The 22,085-nt window shown below is 38.4% G+C and overlaps 1 protein-coding gene across 1 annotated transcript; it reads left to right on the top strand.

Moving 5' to 3' along the window:
* Positions 1–1,292: 1,292 nt before the first annotated feature.
* LOC140243369 (uncharacterized) lies at positions 1,293–21,606 on the top strand. The gene is made up of 13 exons (XM_072323047.1): positions 1,293–1,506; positions 1,949–2,091; positions 2,414–2,565; positions 3,355–3,409; positions 9,648–9,692; positions 10,489–10,555; positions 10,861–10,919; positions 11,619–11,658; positions 12,555–12,600; positions 13,514–13,684; positions 15,004–15,151; positions 15,976–16,142; positions 17,911–21,606. The coding sequence occupies exons 1-13, from the start codon at positions 1,422–1,424 to the stop codon at positions 21,353–21,355; spliced, it is 4,623 nt and encodes a 1,540-aa protein (XP_072179148.1). The 5' UTR covers positions 1,293–1,421; the 3' UTR covers positions 21,356–21,606.
* The last annotated feature ends 479 nt before the right edge of the window (positions 21,607–22,085 follow it).

The raw sequence follows: 22,085 nt of genomic DNA, 5'->3' as shown, positions 1-22,085 counted from the left end.
CCCAGGGGGATGTAGAAAACTGTGCCATCTTCGATTATATTGTAGTGGAGTAGCTAAACTGTTAAAAGCTGTTAGAGATTGCTACTTGGACTGGAATTCTTCACAATGTGTGTGTGTGTGTAGGTGTGCTTTTTTTCATCATCATCATCAGGCATGAAGTTGTAAAGTCCTGAACCATTTATTTAGACTCAATCTAGCCTAGTTCTGTTTTCATCACTCCTGATCTTGTCTCCTGGTAACAGCTATCCAATTGTCCTGGAGTGATTTAATTGTCCTGATATACATCCAACTTAGATAAGCGAAATAGCTGTTGAATTGGCATGCTATTATCAGGAGGCGATATTTGTTGTATCACTTATTTTAATTTGTTTCCTGTTCATCATAATTTAGACCTAAACAATACATATTTATGGATATATACCAGTCGGCACCACCAAGGGATGTTATGAGTTAACGTTGTGCACAGTCTCTGCAAATTATGGTCTAAAAAAGTATTAAAGAATAAATGATGGCAGATGAGGAAAGAATGAATTGGTATTGAGTGTTTTTCTCCACATGTGCAGAGGCACATTGATCTACATCACCTTGAGCATTCCTGGTGTCCGTGGACCCTGTTATTCTCAAATGGTGGGAAGTGGTTGCCACACCATGATGAGTGAAACTAGCCTCCTTCCTTACAACAAGTAAAGCTTAATTCTCCAAAGGGTATAACCTGTGCCTTTATCAGTACCATAGCAGCTTTGATAATTACCTTGCTGGTTGAGTCTGTAAAAATATCAACATGACCAATCTTGCAAGGTTCATGAGAAACTGCCTTTGGAACAGTGATTTTTCATATTCTTGCTTCCGTTGTAACAGTGGAAGTGCCTTTTCAGTGCACTCTTTCCTTTCAGGAAAACTAACAACAATCAGTTGACTGTGTGAGAGGATATCCTTTTTTAGTCTTTTTCACAAATTTCCACAAATGATCCCTTTTGAGTACAAATTAGTCCCTTTTCTTGTAGTGTCTTTTTCCCTATGTACAATTGTAGCACTTATTCTTTGTCAGTGCTGCTTCTTAATGAACTGTTGCAAAATAATCATTATTTACCAAGAGATGCAACAGGATGTCATGCCAAGTTCTTTGCATCCTATACAGTTCTCTGAGAAGTGACATTTTGATATAAATATTCATCTGAAATTCATCTCTAGATTTGGCAGTTGTGATAATTATGCATTGAAATACACATGTAATTGTGATAATTATGTCCTGAAATATTTGTCTGCTTCTTTTCTGCCTATTGCAGCAGGATGTGAACATAAGACTCAGGGGGCAACATGACCGATTTGTGAATTGGTGTTAAATCAACGTGGATGAATACAATCTGCAGTACTGGCTTCATACCTGAATAGGTTTCAGGAAAGAAATCCATACAAATACAATGTCTGCACCAAAGGTCAGGAAGTCCAGACACAAGAATCCAAGTGGTCAGCATGATGTTGCTGGACCAAGTAATAATGAATCAGGTATGTATGTTTCCTAGCAATAAAAAAAAAAGAATGGTGATGTAAAAGCTTCATTTATCATTGAACAATGCAAATATTCAAAACTGACTCTATGGGAAATAAAAGTATGTAGTTTTGACAAATTTCAGGGTGATCACTCAGTGTACAGCAAATATATTCACTGTCGCTAGATATTTAGTTACACAACAATAACAACTTTCGTCATGATCTAGAAAGCCATCATGTTGATTTGCTGCACACCAGATATGTATGTACATATTAGATATGAGAATGAAATTCATTTGATTTATCATATTTCTTTTCAAATTATGTTTGTCATGTTGTTGTTAGTCTTATAGATGATAAGATAGATATCTCATGAAAATTAAAAAGGATTGTGAACACATACTAGCACTACATTTTCTTGGATATTTTGCATTCCCATTCAAAATATCCCCAATAGGTCCCCCAAAGCGGCAACCACGCAGGCTGGAGTTTGACCCCAAGAAGCCATTGGAGGGGAAGAAATACTACCTAGAGCTGAACCAACCACGACATAAAGCACAGTATGCCAAATTCAAGGCAGAGTTGGAGGCGCTTGGAGCGGTAAGAGCACTGACTTTTCCGAAGAAATGTTTGATGTTTATGAGCATGTTGAAGGAACATACAAAATTATAATGGTTTTAGCACCACAGTTGTAGGAAATGTTATAGCAAAGTTGGAAATGCATGGAATTTTGCACTACATGATAAGAATCTTGTGGTAAACAGGTGTCAGCAGTGTATGAAGTAGTAATTCACTAATATTGCTTTAAAAATGTCATCTTTGTCTCTTACTTATTTTTCCCATCCTCTTCTGTTGCTCTTGTTTTGCTTGTTTTCCGAGTCTTTTCTCTGTCGTGGCTAATCTGTATCTTGTATCTTGTCAGGTTGTGGAGCAGTTTTTCTCCAAGGAACTATCCTGTGTAATATCTGACCACGTTGATGCCAAAGATACTGGAAACCCCTCAAAATCTAAGGGCATGCCGTCTGGCACCAGTCCTGCTGTGTCCACGCCTAGCCCATTCCACCAGACAAGAGAGTGAGTGTCATGTGTATAGTGTGTGCTTGGCAGTCTTTTCAGGTGTAGAGCATAGCAGGTCTGCTACTAAAAACGATAATGTTTCAGACTCACCAGAAGAACTTGTTTGCAAATGTGTGTAGAAATATGTATCATGCTAATTGAGTTACATTTGTGTGAAAGCAAACTTTAAGCCTGATCTTTTTGCAAACATATTAGTGAAATCTTGTGTGGCCCAATTTGATTTTGAGGTGCTTTCCAACATATTTCCACTCAAATTTGGTGCAAGTTTGCACAAACAGTTTGACTACTCGAACACCAATGAGTTGGTGTAGCTTAGTGTGACCGCACATTCACCTTCTCCATGGTGTGTATATACTCGTGCATGTAAGTCAAAGTGAGAGAGTTGCACATTTAATTGATAGGCCATGTGGTTTGAGACACAAGTGGTGTAAGGAATGTTATATGCACTTAGCAGTAAGTGAAGAGACTGATTTCAGTATCTTTGTGACTTGCAACTGAAATCAGGAATAAAATGTAAGTGCAAATGAGAATTTGTTTTAATTTGAAACCCTTTAGGTTGTAGTCACACTGGTTAGACTTATCCTCATTTGTTGCTGGATATCTTTGATATGTTTTGCCTAAAATACTTAAACTTCAGTCTGTGTTGCCATTGGTAGTTATTTACTGGAGTAATCACATTCTCTGTTTGTTTGTTTTTGCATACCCAATGCTTGCCTCAATAGTATGACAACATTGCAAACTCTTGATTTTTTCTCTTCTTTTTTTTTCATGTTATTCCTTTTATAGCAGTACACCTGGAGCTGCTGACTCTCCAAGCAATAACAACCCAAACTCCAGAGTGGTAGGTTTTTATCATCTCTCCTCCTCTCATTTTTATGCCTCCGCCACGAAGTGGTGCCAGAGGCATTATGTTTTCGGGTTGTCCGTCCGTCCATGATCAATTTTGTGGACAGCGTAACGAAGAAATGTTCATGGGATCCTACTGAAACTTGGTATGTATATGAACGAGTGGGCGAAGTTGTGCCTACCAACTTTAGGTGCTCAAGGTCAAAGGTCAAGGTCAAATGCTCAAAATTTCACTAATTCTCCCATATCTATTCAATTCCTGAAGGTTTTTTCGTGAAACTTAGTGCATACATGTACTACCAAATGAAAATTCTCCAGAGAGAGTTTCAGATAAGGAAGTCAAAGGCCAAGTGAAAATGTTAAAAATTTCACTTTTTTTCTTTATATCTCGAAAATGGTTCAAGGTATCTTAATGGAACTTAATGTATATATGCATATATTGACTGGAAGTGATTATCTGGGGAATTTGGGGGTCATGGGTCAAAGGTCATGGTCAAGTTTTCAAATTTCACTACTTCCCTCATATTTATACAATGCCTGCAGGATTTTCTTGAAAGTTAATATACACCCGTATGTATTACCCAATAGAGATTAATTCTCTTGGAATTTCCAACCAAAAGGTCAAAGGTCAAATGAAAGTGCTGAATTTCACTACTTCCTTCATATCTCGAAAATGACTCAGAGTATCATCATGAAACCTAGTACATATTTATGCATGTGATTCTCTTGAGAATTTTAGGATCATAGGGTCAAAGGTCAAGGGTCAAAGGCTTGGTTAAAATGCTAAAATCTTACTATTTAATGCTGAAATCATACTTTTCTCCATACCTTGAATATGACTCAATGCATAAACTTATAAAAGGGTCAAAAGTCAAGTAAAAATCCTCAAATCCCCAAAGACCTGCACTCGTAGACCACATAGCCAATCATCCTATAAAACCTAGTTCAAGGAAAATGAACATTCAACACATTTGTGACAAACCTGTCATTTTAATATTTTGCCAATTATGTGAAACTGGTCATCACCCATTGTCAAAACATTGTACTATAGACGTATTAGGGGTTGTTTTACAATCAGGGTACGCACTTCTGTCTCACGGGGGTGAAAAAAAAAGTTTTTTCGTATTCCCTGATTTTTTGTCGCTGCATTGTAGGATCATAGTTAAATTTAGATAATCTAAAAAATTGGAGCTTAAAGTCTTCAACTTTTCTTTTTATTGCATGAAACATGCCAGTGGTGATAAAAATCTAGCCCTCAGACCTCTGATACCATCTTACCACACCCTGACTAGAAATTACAACTTCAGGTGAAAAATTAACACATTTTTTGATAATTGAAGGATGGTGAATATGAAAGCAAGTCATGTTTTTAAGTTTTAAACACTTTTGTTCTTGAAAATTCATGATTTTCATGGAAAAATCCCCAAGGCAGTCACCATGACATTGAAAAATTAATGATCCTAAACTCCACAAATCAGTTATACCAGATTTGTTGTATATCCCCGATAGGCATATCAAGGGTGCTTTTACAGGCAAAGTTTGAATGCCCTGTGGTTAATGGTTGCCGAGATAAGTAGTGTCAAAAAAATCACTCGGAGAGGACATTTCTTTTTCGGAGAGGACATATTTTGTTGACATATAGATAACAACATAACAAATACTTTTAAAATGTTTAGCCCTTTAAATGATTGATGAAAATTATGATTGTCAAGTTCGAAAAGAACATTTCCTTTGATACATTTTATCGAAATGTAGAGCAATTTCACATCATGTGATAAACAAGCCATACCAACACCCCCATAAAGGTTGTGACAAAGAAAAAGAAAAGAAAAGAGAAGCGCAACCCATAATTTAGACATGCAGTTGTGCCAGATTTATTGGACTTCACAACACTTTTAAAGAGTTGTTTTACATGTAATCTTTGAATGTCCTTTGATAAGTGGTAAATGAGATATTAGAAGACCAATGTACATTGTGTATATGTGTACATCATTCGGAGAGGACTTTTTTGACACATAAAGATACTGTATGAAAACATGATACTCTTTCCCCTTTTCAATTTATGAAAAGTAGCATTATTTATTCAACAACAAGGACATATTTTCAATATTTTTTTTCTATGAATTTCAATAAAAATCAAAGAATTTGATGATACTGAGAATCCCTGAAGAATACTTAGATTGGGCTACATAAATTACAAGTCCTGTAAATCCTCAAAGAGGCGAAAGTTTTAAAAAGTTTGTATCTCAGGTAAAGTATAATAATGTTGTGTAGCACCAGAGGTGTTTTTGTATGCAAATCTTAAATGCACTGTGGCATAATGTTTACTAAAAGCATTTAAAATGTCACTTTGGAGAGTATACAAAATGTACCTCTTCTCAAAGAGGACATATTATTGACATTCACAAAAATTGCACTCAAGATAGATGTATACATAGAGAATGGGTGCAGGTGTGGCTCTTCATTGTTATCTGCAGTTTACAAAGTGTCAGTAAAAAGTGATGCTTATGACTTTCTTGATTATCATATTGCATCACATTACAAATTAAACCCTATCGTGGTAAAACATGTTCACATAGTGTAAATTAACATTGTATGGTGTGTTCCAAGCTGACTTCTCTTATACTTTTTGAAATCCAAACAGTTTTTTACATGAACAAGCAACTTGTAATACTCTTGATATATCAATTATTTGAGATGCCTGCATGAACAAGTAAAAGGGGAAGGCATTTTTGTTTCATTATCTAGGCATTCTTTGTGTGTGCGTGTGTGATAAAAGCATGATTATTATGTCTAATTACACATGTAGTAAGTCTTTGAATTAAATCAACATGTATTACAAATAAGAATAATCAAATAGGCCCAAAATCCAAAATGTTTTGGACCAGTTTCCACAGAATAACATTTTGCTTCTAATATTTATATGGTTGTTAAGGCAGAAGGGCTCCTAATGCACTATGAGGGCAGAATTCTCAATTCAAGTTGTTTGCAATGTGAAATAATGTAACCTATTACAGGAGCTTTTCTTTCAGATTTTGTATCGCATGGATCATACCCAGTACATTTTCGTTTTTGGGAGCACACTACATTGTGCTGCAATGCAGAGTATTATGCATTTACACATGTGGAGTTTATTTATGATTCATCTGTTTTGTTGGGGGGATAGGGTAATTAAACCATAACCATAGTAATGTGTTTTCTGTGTGCTTGTGCATAAATCTTGGTGACTGTGTGTTTTCATTCATTTTTCTTGTTTATATTCCATTCATATGGTGAATGTGTCAAAGCAATTGTCCTCTCCGAAATGATTGATTCTGTGAATATAAATGTCTGTACAGCAAACCGAAGGACTCTGGTTATGTTCAGTGTGTGATGAACATCATTAAATATGATATACATACAAATAGAAAACAAAGAATGCTGAATGTTCCTCACTTCTTCTTTTTTTATTTGCAGTTTCATCAATAGGAGTTTAAAATGATATTATAAGTCAAAGGGGCATTTTCATTCAAAAGCATTCATATTATGAAATATGGGGGCAATATGATTGTAAAATGTTTTCAATAAATCATAACTCACTTTTTAGCAATATTTTGTAAGTTTGTTACATTGAATTCTCATTTTCATTCATGTGTAACTACCATTCGGAGAGGACATTTTTTGTTTGACATGAGTTAAATAAATGAAGAAAAGCATATGAATAAGTCTTGATACATGTAAATGATAGACAACTATTAGAACTGATAATAACACAACTAGGATTTAAAACGTACATATTCCTGTGGAGTACTGAACAAATATGTCATTTTTCGGAGAGGACGCTTTTGGACGGAATTGAAACCATCAAAATTCAAATGTGCACTGCCTGAAAATTAAATGAGTGTGGGTTACACAAATACCCTGTATGTGTAGGGTATGAGTGAGACTCTGCAGAGGGTATGTAATTGTTTGAGTTCTGAAGTCTTCAAAAAAGTTATTAAACTGTTTTCGGAGAGGACATTTTTGGATGGAATATGCATATCAATCATGCTTCAAACCCAAATTTTTCAACTGTGTCGTAGATATCATGACACACACAGTTTTTAATATCCACATTTCATTTGCTCATTCTGATATTCTATTTCTGTGTTATGGTCATTGGTTTCATAGATGTTCATTCTCAAATTTTGAAAAAATCAAATGAGACTGTAAAAACTGCCCAAATTGGCTCATTTTGACATATTTTGAAAATTTTGTAAGCTTTATCAAAATTTTTTTCGCTGTTTAAGGTTGAGGTAACTAGGCCTAATAACATGCCATACCAGATTTTGTATTAATGTACACTGTTTTTTTGCTGGACGCTGATAATGTCCAAATCTGAAGTGCGTACCCTGATTGTAAAACAACCCTTAGGAGAACCATGCATTATGGCAGAGGCATACCAGTCGCCATAGCGACATTTCTAGTTATAAAGTGTATGGTATTCCCTGCAAATGATGAGAGATCACAATTTCACCTCTCACATGTGATTGAAAATGTGAACAGAATTGATCTCTGATGCAGGAATACATTGTATGTGATTCAGCACATTGACAGGTCATTTAGTTGGTCATATAATTTGTGTGCAGCATTTACTCTTGTTTTCAAAGCTATCAATGCACACCCTACTTTTGATTGCCATTATGATTCATGTTGGTTGTAGGCACTTCAGTTGTTTTCAAAGCAGCATAATGCATAAATTTGCCTGATGCAATAATTTTTTGGAATGTATGTTCAAACGAAGAATGAACCTGTGTAAAGACCAGTCATCTGTCAATTAACAATTTGGTTCAAATGGTTCAAGGTATCTTCATGGAACATAATACATATGCATGTACTGACTGGCAGTGATTATCAAGGGAATCTAGGGGTCAGGGGTCAAAGGTCAAGGTCTTCTCAAAATTTCATTTTTTTTTTCGCTCATATTAATGCAATACCTGCAGGATTTTTCTTGAAACTGAATGTATACATGTATTACCCAATAAAAATCTGGGAAGTTTCTTGCCAAAAGGTCAAAGGTGAAGTGAAAGTGCTAAATTTCAGTTCCTCCTCCATATCTGGAAAGTGACTCAAGGTATCATCATGAAACTTAGTACATATTCATGCATGTTCTACCTGACAGTGATTCTCATGGGAATTTTAGGGTTATAGGGTTAAAGGGTCAAAGGTCAAGGTTCAAAGACCAGGTTAAATACACTTTTTCTCCATATACCTTGAAAATTACCCAATGCATAAACTTATAAAAGGGTCAAAGTCAAAATCCTCAATTCCCCAAATACCTGGACTCCTAGACAATATAGCCATTCATCCAATTAAACCTAGTTCAAGGAAAGTGAACATTCAACACATTTGTGACAAACCTGTCATTTTAATATTTTGCCAATTATGTGAAACTGGCATCACACATTGTCCAGACGATAAGAGAACCATGCATTATGGTGGAGGCATACCAGTCGCCATAGCAACATTTTTAGCTTCTTCTTTTTTTAATCTGGCATACCAAAATAAAAAATATATTCCAAGGGCTCCAACAGATAGCCAAATGGCAGTGTTTCTGTTTTCCCGTGCCGACTCAAGACATGAGTATGTTTATGTTCATAATTGTAACCCATGTCATACTCTTAAAAGTAATGTATATATGAAAATCATACATGAGACACTGACTCTTTCTGAATATTCTGTTGGGTACCTTTTGTGTGACTTGAATCTGTCAGAATCTATCATGAAAGTGTAGCAGTCTTCTGTTCTTGACTACATGCCAAATCTTCACATACTTTATTCTTCTTTTTTTTTTCTCCCCATTCTTTTATCTTGCCAACAACCATGGCAATCAAAATGGCATGAACGTAACACCTACTGTACCAGTTAATCAGTGAACATAATACCTACCGTGCCATTTACATCAGTGAAAATATGTTTATGATACAGCAAAGCTATGAATTGGTATTGGTTATTCCAGGTACGTACATAAACGTAACTCACAGCATCTTCTAAGATGACAGCACTTATACCTTGGATGTTATTTTTCTCATAATCAATGTGAATGAACATTTACAGGTATTCTCATGACTTTACAGTGCTATGAGGCAAATTCTATTTCAACTTGCCTATCACTGTTTAAGTAGAATCCGAATTTGACATGGGTCTGAATATTTCTCGAATATACTCAATACAAAGGAGTCTGAATTTGTTCTGTTGCTGCACTAATTTTACAGGTCACAAGGGGAAAGGCTATTGTCCAGAAAGCAACCAAGTCTCAGGTATGACTTTTTGTACATTATTTAAAGGCTTAAGACTCTGCCAGGGCTAAAATTCTACAGTCAGCCTTGTTTACTTGTTCATACAATGTGTTGACTTTGGAGATGGGTATTGTCTTTAGAAAATGTAGAAATATTAAGGTTTTTGTTGTTGTTGTTGTTGTTGTTGTTGTTGTTTATCAGATATAGATTCATAGCACCATTTGATATGATTCCGGTTCCAGAGTAGTCAACCTGTATGGAAGAGGTGCTGACTGTGGCATTAGCTAACATAAATCATGGTCTCAAGTGAGCTTATGGTTATTTGCAGGACCAACAAAGTAATACAGCCAAGCTATACTGTGTTTAGATGTTGTAAGGAGTAAACAAGGCATTCATAACAGACGGCAGTGTTGAATAGTGCTGTAAACGACCCATTTTTAGAGCTTTACCACCCTTCAGATTCTTCATATCTTTTTTATTAGCCCTGTACTTATCAGACCTTTAATTTTAACCGTATGGTCACAGAGCCATTGCATTTAGCTTTCCATTCTTTTTGTTAATTTGGTTGTTTCCATTTTAGAGCATTTACACCCTTCTAATTCTTATATTTTAATATATTTTTTTTTTATGACTATCTCATTCTCCAAACCACTGCATCACTCCTTTCTGAAGGGTCTTACATTCTCAAGCCTTTTAGGAAATGCACTGTTGAGCCTTTTTATTTATTTATTCATTTATTTTTCAGGGAAACCTTTTTCTTACCTAAGCTCATCCTGAACAACTTGATTCTCAATCTTTGTAATTTGTTCCTCCACAGATGTACGGCACAACAGACATATTCACAAATGCCAGGAACTGGAATGTCCCCATCAAACATTTAGATGGTATGTTTTCCTTTTGTTTCATCTTTTTCATGTCATGTATACCTTAAGTTATGTATAATGGTTAAAGATGTAATGAAAAAGAAATGTGTCGAAAGATAAGTTGATGGCACCTTCCCTTGGGAAAGATTAGGAACATCAGTGAAAGATATACAGTTTTCATGAAATTTACATGTAGCTCTTACTCCTTACAGTTTCCTAAAATTAATGTGAGCCTGTCTATTAATGATGATTTTAGTCTTTGGTACATCTGTTCTGGTAAGCAAGTTGCTGTGATGTCTCTTTCCCCCCATTCATCGTTATTTCAGTCCTGTTGAGGTACCTGAATCGAGAGAAAGAGAAACAGAAGAGGCTTGGTAAAGAAAAAGTAAGTCATTTTCTTTTTTCTCATTTATGCAAATATACTAGTACTGTAATTACTGTAATCCTAGTGACTGTATGTTCATATTCCATATCATCTATTCTCATGACTTGACTTCTCATTGCTTGAATGTACTGTAAAACCAGAATCATTTATGGCATGAAACTTTGTGAATTGGAGCCAACAGCCTTTTTTGCAACATAACTTCCACAAAATGCGGGCCACGAAAAAAAACTATGAGTATACTACTGTATATGTACTGGATCATGTAGACTAAAACTTCCACATGCATTTTACTTTCACAAATCGTGGCTCCAAGTGAAGTTCGCAAAAGTTTCATGCACGTACAAATTTCTGGTTTTACAGTATTTTGTAACATGTGGGTCAGTTTGAATACATGTTCCTTTTTCCTCTTCATTCTTTTTCATTTTCCTCTTATAATAATTACCATCATTGTCGTTATTGTTACTACGGTTATTCAGTATTATCCGTATGTTGTTATACTTGTTATTGTTGTTATTGTCATTATGACCCCATCAATATCACCAGCAAGATCATATGCAGTTCATTCTGTCATATGTTTAGATATGTGCAAAAATACAACTCTTATCAAACTCATTAAATGGTCCAAGAGAAGTATTTTAGTAAACCACAGTACTAATATATGTGTATTTCCTGCTTACGTTTTTCTGCATTCTACCTCAGAAGAGAAACGGGAAGGATAAACAGAGTCAGAGAGGAAAAGGTAAAGAAACAAGATTTTGTTTGTTTGTTTGTTTGTTTTTGTTGTCTGTATGTGCCACAAATGTGATATAAACAGCTCTATTGTATAATGTTTCCAGAACAAAGCTGAGCTGGTGGTCTTACAGAGTATCAGAATCTCTGATAATATGTAAACAGTAAAGCTTTGAAAATTTTGAGGTAAAAAATTGGAACTTATCGCTTTGTAAACATCATAATCTATGGTGTGACCCCACAATACTTTGTATTTTCCACAAGTATTATGATAAGCCATTTCAGAAATGCTCGCTATGGTGGTGATGTTTATTCCTAGATTTTTTTATTTTTTTTATTTTTTTGATAATGACAGCATACTGTTCAAACCTTTGTACCAGCATGCTCTTGTGTTTCTTCATCTTTTAAAATATCTTAGTACATTATGGTAATCAAACTTTGACAACTGATGAATATATGAGCCATCACAATGTAAGTGGTTTTTTTTTTTCATTGGCAGAGTTTCTTTTAAGATGACTAGTGAAGCCATGGTTTGTTTTCAAAGTTTGATATGGAGAGAAACACAGTTTATAAGAACATCTTCTGAAATAAGCCTCATATCAATAGTCTGTGGTGTATTCACCCATATTTCATTGTGACATAATAGGAAAAGGAACATGCTGCATCTGAGATTATATGATATGGTGCAAAATGGAGAACTGATGAAATTGCAGTGTTTTGAGATTTGAATTTTTCATCATTTGATCAGTTTAATGAACTTTGTTAAGTGGAACCACTCTGAATTTATGAAACCCTTGTCCAATATTAATGTGGTATGATATCTACTAAATGCTTCCTTTGAATTTGAACTCCTCTAGATGAGTACAATGAAATGTTAATGTCATTATTTCTTACTTTGTTCATCAGAGAGGCAGCTTACCAAGCCATTCCTAAAGGCAGAAGATATGTCAAGGTAAGAACATGTCATCTTTGACAGTCAAATTGTGATAGGAATGTACACTAACATTTAACATTGATTATGCTTCATGTCACATTTGTTTCTCGATGGCAGCTATTAAACTGGCGAAGAGATGTATGCAATTTATTGAAGCTTCTTTTGGAAAAAGGGATTTGTGAAAGAGTGTGAATGTGTGTAACTCAACTCCTGCAAATGAAAATTCAAGCTACCTTGCAGCTCATAAAATGTATTAGTTACTGCGAAGAGTCAATTGTACAGCATACTGTTAAACCGTAAATTTTCTCATTTCTCAAATATTTGCAAATTTCGCGAGAAGACAAGATTTGCGAAATTCAAGTGCACATGAAAGTTCTTGTCTACACTATGCATTGAATGCCAATGGCATTTCACAAATGATTTCATGCCACCAAAAAGGCTGTCGGCTCCACTTCACACAAATTTCATTCTGCGAATATTTCTGGTTTTACAGAAGGTTCCCTGTGATACAAGTTTGCTGACATTTCAGCTGATATTCCACCACCGTCCTGCATAATGCACACAGAATACATCTTCAAAATATAATATGTTTTTCTGACTGCGATTGTGCACACAAAATAAGTCTGTAAAATATAATATGCCGCTCTTGCCAGTGATTGTCAGGGGTCGCACTTAACTTTTTTTTTTTTTAACTAGCCAGGCGGACTACTTAGAATCAATTTTAACACTGAAGCAATATTTTGGCTAGCCACACGGACTAGTAACTTCAGAATTTTATGATTTTTAGCTAGTCCGACGTGATTTTGAGTGGCCAATGGCCAGCGGACCATCGCCAATTTCGAACCCTCATTGTATTGTGGTAGATTATCCGTGAGATGAGATGGAATGGATTACAAGGTTACACCTTCATTGTCTTCCGTGTTCCTCCAAGGCATTTCCAGCCCATCAGCAAGGAGTTCAGTACCTGGCCACGGATCCTCTTGGACACCCGGAGGGGCACCTGCCCCTATGACCCAAGGACACGCAACGAGGCCAGCCACCCACAGGAGGCAGAGCGGACGCTGGACAGACCTGATGCCAGTCAGAGAACCCCAGATGTCAGGTGGGTTGTAGGGACAGAACTTGTGTCATGACTGGGATGTGATGTGCTGATTGAGACACTTTTCATCAGCTTGTACGTTCATCTATCCATGTGACTATACATAAATGACTGTCTCAAGATTCAAGACTTAAAGTGATTATGGTAATAGTATGGATGGCATCACTGTTCATTATGTATAAATCAGTTATTCTTGAGGAAAGTGAACTGTAACTTCAAAGTGAAATGAGCATGATGGCTTTAAGCTGTTCTTTTGTGCACGTGTGGGTGGACTGTACCTTATTGGTATTGGATGATGTGGGCAGAGCACATGTGTTCTCGTTCTTCGATGCATTTTTGTCAAAACTACCTTGATGTTTACCAGAAAGTGCCAGTATGGGCACTGAACACAGAATGTGGTAGGTTACTTTTGATTATCCATTCACATTGTGCGTCAATCAACAAGTTGTTGTGTTTTTTTTAATTCCTTTTGTTTGTCTTGTATGTGTGTGTTGCTGTTGTTCTGTTTTTTTCTGCTGTCTTGGCCAGTTTTTGACCAAATATTGGTACCATATTGGGCAAATTTCCTGAGCAGTTTGGAAGCACGTCTTGGGCATAATGTAAAGGGAAATAAATGTGCTCATGTGATTTTTTTTTTTTTTTTTGTTGTTTTGTTTTTCTATTTGTCTTACCTACTGCGGCAAGTGTTGGAACAGGCTAATGTTTTGGGATTCAAATCAGTGCATTCCCTTTAAATGCGATCAGTCAGATGTCATGATTTAGCAATGAACAACTGTCATTGCTTGTGTCAGATGCTTCACCAGGAATTTAAAGTATGTGTGCATGCATGTGTGCTTTGGGTTTTTGCTTATTTCATCCATATGAACTAACTAGTAATGCAAGGAGCATTCTATTTTCTCTTCATTGGTGTGCCCAGTGAGGCAGTCTCCCAAACTTCTTATCACACTGTTTCCAAAATTGTTATCCTTTTTCTTTTCTTTTTTCCTGTGAAAATACAGCCTTGGCCTCTTGCATGTCAAGAGCAAAATGAGTTTGTATGTACATTTAATTGTATAAATGTGACCAAGGTCAAAAGTTTAAAGACTAAAGGCAAATTTATGATTGTTCAGACAACTTTAGAAATAGTCACAGAAGTTAATGACATTTGGTTTCAGAAGAAAAACATAACAAAATCATATACTGTGGCTCGTTTTTGCCTGCATGGTCAGTGATTAAACCAAAGTTATTTCACTAAAGATTTATAAAATGATGGTTCCAGTAAACAGCAGCCCGCTGGTATGAATGATTCTATATCATGATAAAATCTTATCTCTTCATGCCAGACACAAGGAGCCTAGCAAGAGCCAGTCCCTGAGTAAGAAGGTGATCAACAAGGCAGCCCAGCAGAGGGAGACTACAGCCCTCAAGAGCAAGGCAGCCAAGAAGGGCTTCTGTGAGTTCTGCAGCATCAAGTACAGCCACCTGGACAAGGTTAGCATCATACTGGGTTCTTTGAGTGTTTCACTGGAGGAGGTTATACATTTGCCCTGCCTTTGTATTTATGGAGATAATCCTTTTCAGGACTCGACACTAACATTTTTTCTCTGATATGGCCTCTTTAAATCTGAAATTTTGGTGGCCCAGAGAGATATGTATTGGCCCAAAATAAAACCAAAGAAACAATCCATTTTGAATCCTAGTTGCCTAATCAAGCCATCAAAAGATAAATCTGGTGGCCCGACACCAATTTTTAGTGGCTCTTAGCCAGCGGACCACCATTAATGTTGAGCCTACCTTTCTTTCATTGAAAAAAAAAAAAAAAATGTATTTCATCATTTGTTGATGTAGTGACTCAAAGTGCACAGCTTACAAAGATATTTGAATTCTCAGAGGTAATGATATATATCACCAACAAATGTAAAATGCTGACTACACAAATAATGGTGGCATATGTCATGTTGCAATGCCCTCATTAGTAATGTTGTAGAAGAGTGGGGCTAAGATATCTAGTGATAGTTGATGTCAAGCCATTAGTTTCTGAGGTTATTGTGTTTTGGAGGATTGCCTTCAGCTGAGCTCATACTGCTCACACACACACACAGAAACAGACACTGAATAAGTCTTATCATGAGAATGAGATGCAGTAGCTCCACCTTAGAACTTCCTCACTGTGCTCCAAAATTTCATGCAAAATAGAAGTTTAGCAGTAGTTACTGTGGAGCTGCTCAGTTTCATTTTCACATCACCTACTGCTTTCTTTCATGAACATTGATTTAGTTTCCTGTTTGAATGTTTCATTCTTTTATGCTAAGTAGCACCTGCAGAGTGAGCAGCACCAGAGACTAGTAGCCAAAAAGAACCATTACGTCAACCTGGACACCATGATTGCTGTGGGGCCAAACCTTGACCGCTTCCTTGAGGACTGCGTGCGGTTTCAGCGCAATGAAAATCCTCCCTCTGAATCAACCAGCCAGGAAGAGAGGTGAGTTGGACTTGAAAAGACAAATGCTGAAGTTATTGAAATTCTGCCAAATCATGATTGTTTTTATACCCCCGCCAAACGAAGTTTGAAGGGGGTATATAGGAATCAGCGGACGGTCGGGCGGTCGGGCGGTCGGGCGGTCGGTCCGTTGCAAATCTTGCGTCGCGAACTACTTCCTCAGTTTTCAACCGATTCCCATAAAACTTGGCACAGATGTGTGCCTTGGGTTGTAGATGTGCAAGACGTATTTTTTGACAGTACCCAAAAGTATGTTGCCATGGTAACGGCATATTATGGGCAAAAATGGGTACAAATCTTGCGTCGTGAACTCCTCCCACAGTTTTTGATCAATTTTTATGAAATTAGGTACAGATGTTCATCTGAATATGTTAATGTGCAAGACACATATTTCCGCAGTGGCAAAAAGTGCGTTGCCATGGTAACGGCATGTTATTGGTAAAATATAGGGCAAAATGCTTCATGGCAAAACTGCTTCATCAGTGTTCTTCCAATTCTCATGGAATTCATATTGAATGTTTGTCTTAGGATGTAGGTCAGCATGACACATTTCTTGACAGTGACAAAAAGTATGTTGCCATGGTAACAGCTCACATATTATGAGCCAAAATGATGGAAAATTTTGTGTTGCAAACTACTTCCTCAGTTTTTGCCCAATTTCCATGAAACTTGGTACAGATGTGTGCCTTTGGTTGTAGATGTGCAAAACGCATTTTTCGACAGTACCCGAAAGTATGTTGCCATGGTAACGGCATATTAATGGCAGAAGATCAAGGAAAGATCTTGCGGATTTAACTACTTCCTCAGTTTTTTGACCAAAGCTTATGAAATGTTGTTTTGACCAAAGCTTATGAAATGTTGTTTGGCGGGGGTATAACCAGTCGCTGTAGCGACATTTCTAGTTTTCTTTTGAAATCTTGAAGATCTCTGAATGACTTATTATCAGCACTTGATTGCACCAATCAAATTGATCTATTGATCAAAAAATGTAATTTTTGCAAATAAAAATATATAAAGGTATGCTTATATGGATACCACATTATTACATAAAGTTGGCATGTGTGTGTGTGACTAAAAAACTTGCCATGAATACCATTCCTTTTCGAAATATTAGCCATTCCTGTCAGTTGATGCATGTAATATCTTGCTGGAACTTTTGACATCAAAAAATTCAAACTACTAAGCATTTTTTGTACAGGATACATGGTTTCACATTTGAATCAAATTGCTGTTTCACATCACATCAGAAACATAGGAGAAAGGGTACACGTTGTATTACTGTTGTACAAATTTTTGTGGGCTGTAGAGGGATCACATACTGCATATGCCGTATATTTATCAAGTCTAAATTTTCGGGAATGGGGACTTCCCGACAATTTCACGAATGGTTAAATTCACGATCGTGGAGTACTGTACTAAACAGAGAAATGTGTACGTGTGCATCACATTCATATCGGGATCAGAGTCATTATTTTCGCTTGTCTGTAATTTCGTGAATAGCACCTGACTTGTGAAATTCGGAAAATCAAAACCTCGCAAAATATTCGGCATATACAGTACTCGTTGGCATTGCTTGTGTTCATCTTATTTGAATTAATGAATTACTTGCTAATTAGATATGATATGTATCAAAACTTATATTCAGCTGCCATTGTTCGATGATCTGATATATGTTTTGTTCTTTTGGGCCTGTGAATCACAGAATTTGTCTTAGTGTAACTGTGTGCAACACTTTAATCATACTACATAGGTTGCAAGAGGAAGATGAAGAAGATGAAGTTGTCCTCTTGACCTTAACCCCAGTGAAGAAGGACCGAGACACAAAGCAGAAGGATTCCAGGACAAAGACCAAGACAACCAGCACTCCCAGGAAAAGGAGTCCAGCTTTACATGCTGGAAAACAGTCCAATAAGGATGCTACTGCCAGCCAGGGCAACACTTCAACAGCAAAAGATCCAAACCCCCAGGATAGAGCTTCTTTGTTGCAAGAAAGATTAGGAGGTGGTGACAATGCAACTGTGTGTGATCGGAGAATATCTGGCCTCGAGTCCCCAGATTCCTTGCCTGATGGATCAAACTTGGCTGGTCCACACACATCTGACTCAAAAACTGCAAAGTCTCGAAAAAGGAGAAGTGGTAGCCGCAGGAGTCTCTCTTTGCCACCCAAGGAGTCCGTAGCAGTTCCTACAAAGAACCAGGGATCTCCTGAGGGTGGGCGTGTTGTTAGAGATGACAGAGCTGAGGGCCTAGTTCTTCATGGCATTGCTGGTGAGGAAGAACCAATAGGTAATGCAGGTTGTGGAATAGAAGTGGTTATCACCAGAGTCAGACAGGTGGATGTTGGTATGGATGCTAGTCCAGTAGAAGAGGCCAGTAATGTCACTAAAAATGCCAGGGCTTGTTCTCCTTCAGAGCAATTAGAAAGTCATGCAGTGGTGTCAAGAGATACAAGACTGTGTAAGGAAACGCCTATTGCACAAAAATCTCAAGTTTGTGAAGCTTCGACATCCTCTCAAGGTCCAAGAGACAAAGATGCAAAAAGACGTTCCAAGAGAGACTCACAAGCAATCTCTAGTCCAGAGTATCGTCAGCCATCAAGGAAGAGCAAACGGCAAAGACTAGCTGCTGAGGAGGTGGAAGTTGATGATGTCTTTGTTGAGAGCAATAATAGTGGAGCAGATGGAGCTCGCAAGGAGACACCACCGCTGGCAGAGAATGGCAACAAACAACGCGACAGACGAAAGCGGAAGTCTCGCAAGAGTCACGGAGAGGCACCTCCTCGAAAAATCAGGGGAGAAAGTGTAGCAGCAGACAGTTGTGCCACAAATCAGAATGCTGTGGGTGAAGGGACTGTAACAAGCCCTGGCCTACCAGAGCCCCAACCCAGAGTTCCCCTTACTCATGAAAGCCACACCTCCAGTGACGATTTTCAGCCCATGAAGTCACCTGCCTCGAGGAAGTCAAGGCAATCTGCCAAAAGGGCCAAGAAAGCTTGTACTAGCAGCTCAGGAACAGCTTTGCACGATGATGTCTCTGGAGGTCATCCAGATGTGCAGGAGTCTCCGGTGAAGACGCCCAACCCAGATCGGGTTCCAGGAGCAGAGTCTAGTGACTCTGAGTGTCAGTTTCAAGCAAAGTCGTTTTCTACGGGAAAGAAGTTATCAGCAAGCTCTTCAAGAGTGCGGAGACACAAGAAAAGTGCAAAAAAGAAAAAGACTCCTGTGAATTTGGTAACTCAGGAAAATGATCGGGTTGGATCAGCTATCGCAAATTTATCTCAGGGAAACAGAGTCAATCAGGAAGAAAACAGAAATTATGGTATCGATAGATTAGACGATAATGCTAAAGACAATGATTTAGACCAAGATTTCAGTACTTGCAGCAATGAAGATGGCAGAGTCCAGAATCCTCCGGCAGAGCAATCCCTTGAGGTTGTGTTCAGGAGTGACTTTGGAGTTGAAGAGTCCAGCTTTCTTGGGTTTTCACAGGAGGAGATTGAGGAGGCTGTGAGTCGTAACGCATCTCTCCAGGAGGGAAGACTGACAGAGAAGCTAGAGGCAGCTGCTCTCAATGTGTATTGTATGCCCTCCTCGGATCCAAACTTAGACCATGATGATAACAGCTCGGTAGGAAGCTTTGGCGACATGACCATCGGCCTTGTCCTGCAAAGAGTGGACAACTTTCCTTCAGAGGGGTCGGAGTGGGAGGAACAGGTGACAGGGTTCATGCAGAAACTAGATACACAACTTGAAATAAAGAGGAGGAGGGAATCAGAACTCAGTACACTACCATCACCCACGGTCCATCGTTCCCTGTTTGACTCGCAGAAAGAGAATCAAATGCAGCTCCATACCGTTAAAGAGGGTGTGACATCAGGGCTAGACAAGGATGGCAATAATGATGACGCTGTCTTTTATGATGACATCCCTAATGAAAATGTCAGTGGTAATCAAGCATCTTCTAATAGGCGTCGCAGTGCAAGAATCAATGCCTCATTAGATGAAGAGCAAATCTCAAGGTCCATGCTTCCCTCTCGGGTTTCATACTCTGGGATGTGCTTTTCACCCTCAAAGAAACGTAGGACAGTGACAACAGCAAAATCACCTAATGCGTCGCAACCAGCCAAAGCTGAAAGATCTCGACCCAAGCAAGCTTTGAGAGAGCTCTCGTCTAATCAGATACCACAGTCACCTCAGCAAACCACGGAGCCTACCCAGTTCACCACTCCTGAAAGAGCTAAGCGCAATTTGTGGATGAACCAAAGCAGTCAATCTGCTCAGCACATTGTGTTTCCACCAGGGACTCCAATCGAGGAGCAGCAGGAGATTTTGGACAACTATGTGCATGATGATTCTGAGTCAGAAGTTGTGTTTCCCAAATTTTCAAGTCCTCTGCAGAAGGGGTCTGTGTTCTCTCCTGTTAAGCACTGGGTCAAGCAAAAGGCCAAGCCCAGACACAGCTCTGTGCCATGCCTAGGTCAGCGTGATGTCCAGTCCTCACCTATAAGGCCTAACCATGTGCATGGCATCCTTCCTTTTGGTCTACCGTCATCCAGGAAGTCTCTCTTCATGAAAGGACGTGTGAAACGCATCAACTTCTCCTCACCACGGAAACGCTCAAAGTCTTTCTCGCACTCACCAAGAAAATCCCGCCGGTCCTCCTTCTCGTCTCCAGGCAAAGGAAGTCCCGAGATCCTTACATTTCTCAACGACCTGAGAGCTGGTCTCTCACCCACCTTTTACACCTTCAAGAAGCCGCACTTCTCCCTCCGCATCCTGCAGCCATCGGCTGTGAACCGTCGCGGCAAGCCCAAGATGTCCCGGTCCCTCCTTGCCCTTAACCTATGCCTGCCATCTAACGCCGACCTCCGCATCTATGAGTTCCATGATGATGACAGCATGGAAGATGAGGATCTAGTCATAAGCCCCATCACGAGTGACACCACCCGTACAGAATTCCGTGACAGGTGTACTCAGACACCACCCTCGCGCAGTCGCAGAAGATCTAGGCCGAGGAGGTTGTCCATGGGGCGTAAGGCATCGGCTGAGAGCTCTGCATCAGGGGCCAGTGTGAAGGGCAAGATACAAGAGGTTGAACTCACCAAAGACAAGAAAGGTATGAGGAGTGTCAAGCTACAGGCAGATATCCCAGAAATTGAAACCATACTTGACATGCCTCTAGACTATTATTTGTAACAGTGAGTGACAAGGAAGTCGCATTTCAGCACTCTGATGCACACAACCTTCAAAGAATTAAAGAGCATCATTCAAGCGTCAGGTAGGACCATAAACCAGACTTGTGTGATAATTGAAGTTGTAGTCAGTGCATTCATGTTGCCTGCATCCTAGGAGCAATAAGTGGAACTGAGGAGACCATACTGTGCACATACCATGGTTGATGGAAATCTGTAACACAGTAAGAGAATGTACGTCAACCCATGCATTCTTCAGCCGCCCACAAGGGGGGGGGGGGGGGGGAGGGGAGATATACATGGCTGTGATGGCGCAGTCATTAAATTCCTGCTATTCAAGCTTCTAAATTTGATGAGAGTGTCATCACTACAAAAAGTTATGCTGTCACAAACTTGTGTTTTACATCCAAGATCTGTGATCAGGAATTCTCCCTGATAGTTGTTAATCAATCCAGATGATTGCTTGGTTGAGGGCTTGCTAGTTTTCTGAAATGTGTGCTTGTGGCAATTACATTAATACTTTCAGGTCCATATAACATGTCATTATGTACTACTTGATTCAGGTAATCCGTAAGGGGCAAATGTGCTATTATTTGTTGATTATTTGTTCAAGTTTGTAGACCTTACTTCCTTAACTTCATTCAGTACTCTGGTTTGCAGGAATATCATGGCCAAAACTCGGACTTTTGATCTAGAGCAGTACGACTGCAAAGTTTCAATTCATGTAATGAAGT

The sequence above is a fragment of the Diadema setosum genome, chromosome 20, assembly GCF_964275005.1.
Source record: "Diadema setosum chromosome 20, eeDiaSeto1, whole genome shotgun sequence".
In the NCBI taxonomy this organism is placed as follows: domain Eukaryota; kingdom Metazoa; phylum Echinodermata; class Echinoidea; order Diadematoida; family Diadematidae; genus Diadema; species Diadema setosum.
The sequence above is the reverse complement of the archived record's forward strand: the minus strand, read 5'-3'. Positions and strand labels throughout refer to the sequence as shown.

Excerpts from the sequence above, each read along its gene's own strand:
- LOC140243369 (XM_072323047.1), top strand. The coding sequence starts at position 1,422 with ATGTCTGCACCAAAGGTCAGGAAGTCCAGACACAAGAATCCAAGTGGT. Across the intron at positions 2,092-2,413 it reads AGTTGGAGGCGCTTGGAGCG|GTTGTGGAGCAGTTTTTCTC; the intron begins GTAAGAGCACTG and ends GTATCTTGTCAG. Across the intron at positions 3,410-9,647 it reads ACAACCCAAACTCCAGAGTG|GTCACAAGGGGAAAGGCTAT; the intron begins GTAGGTTTTTAT and ends CTAATTTTACAG.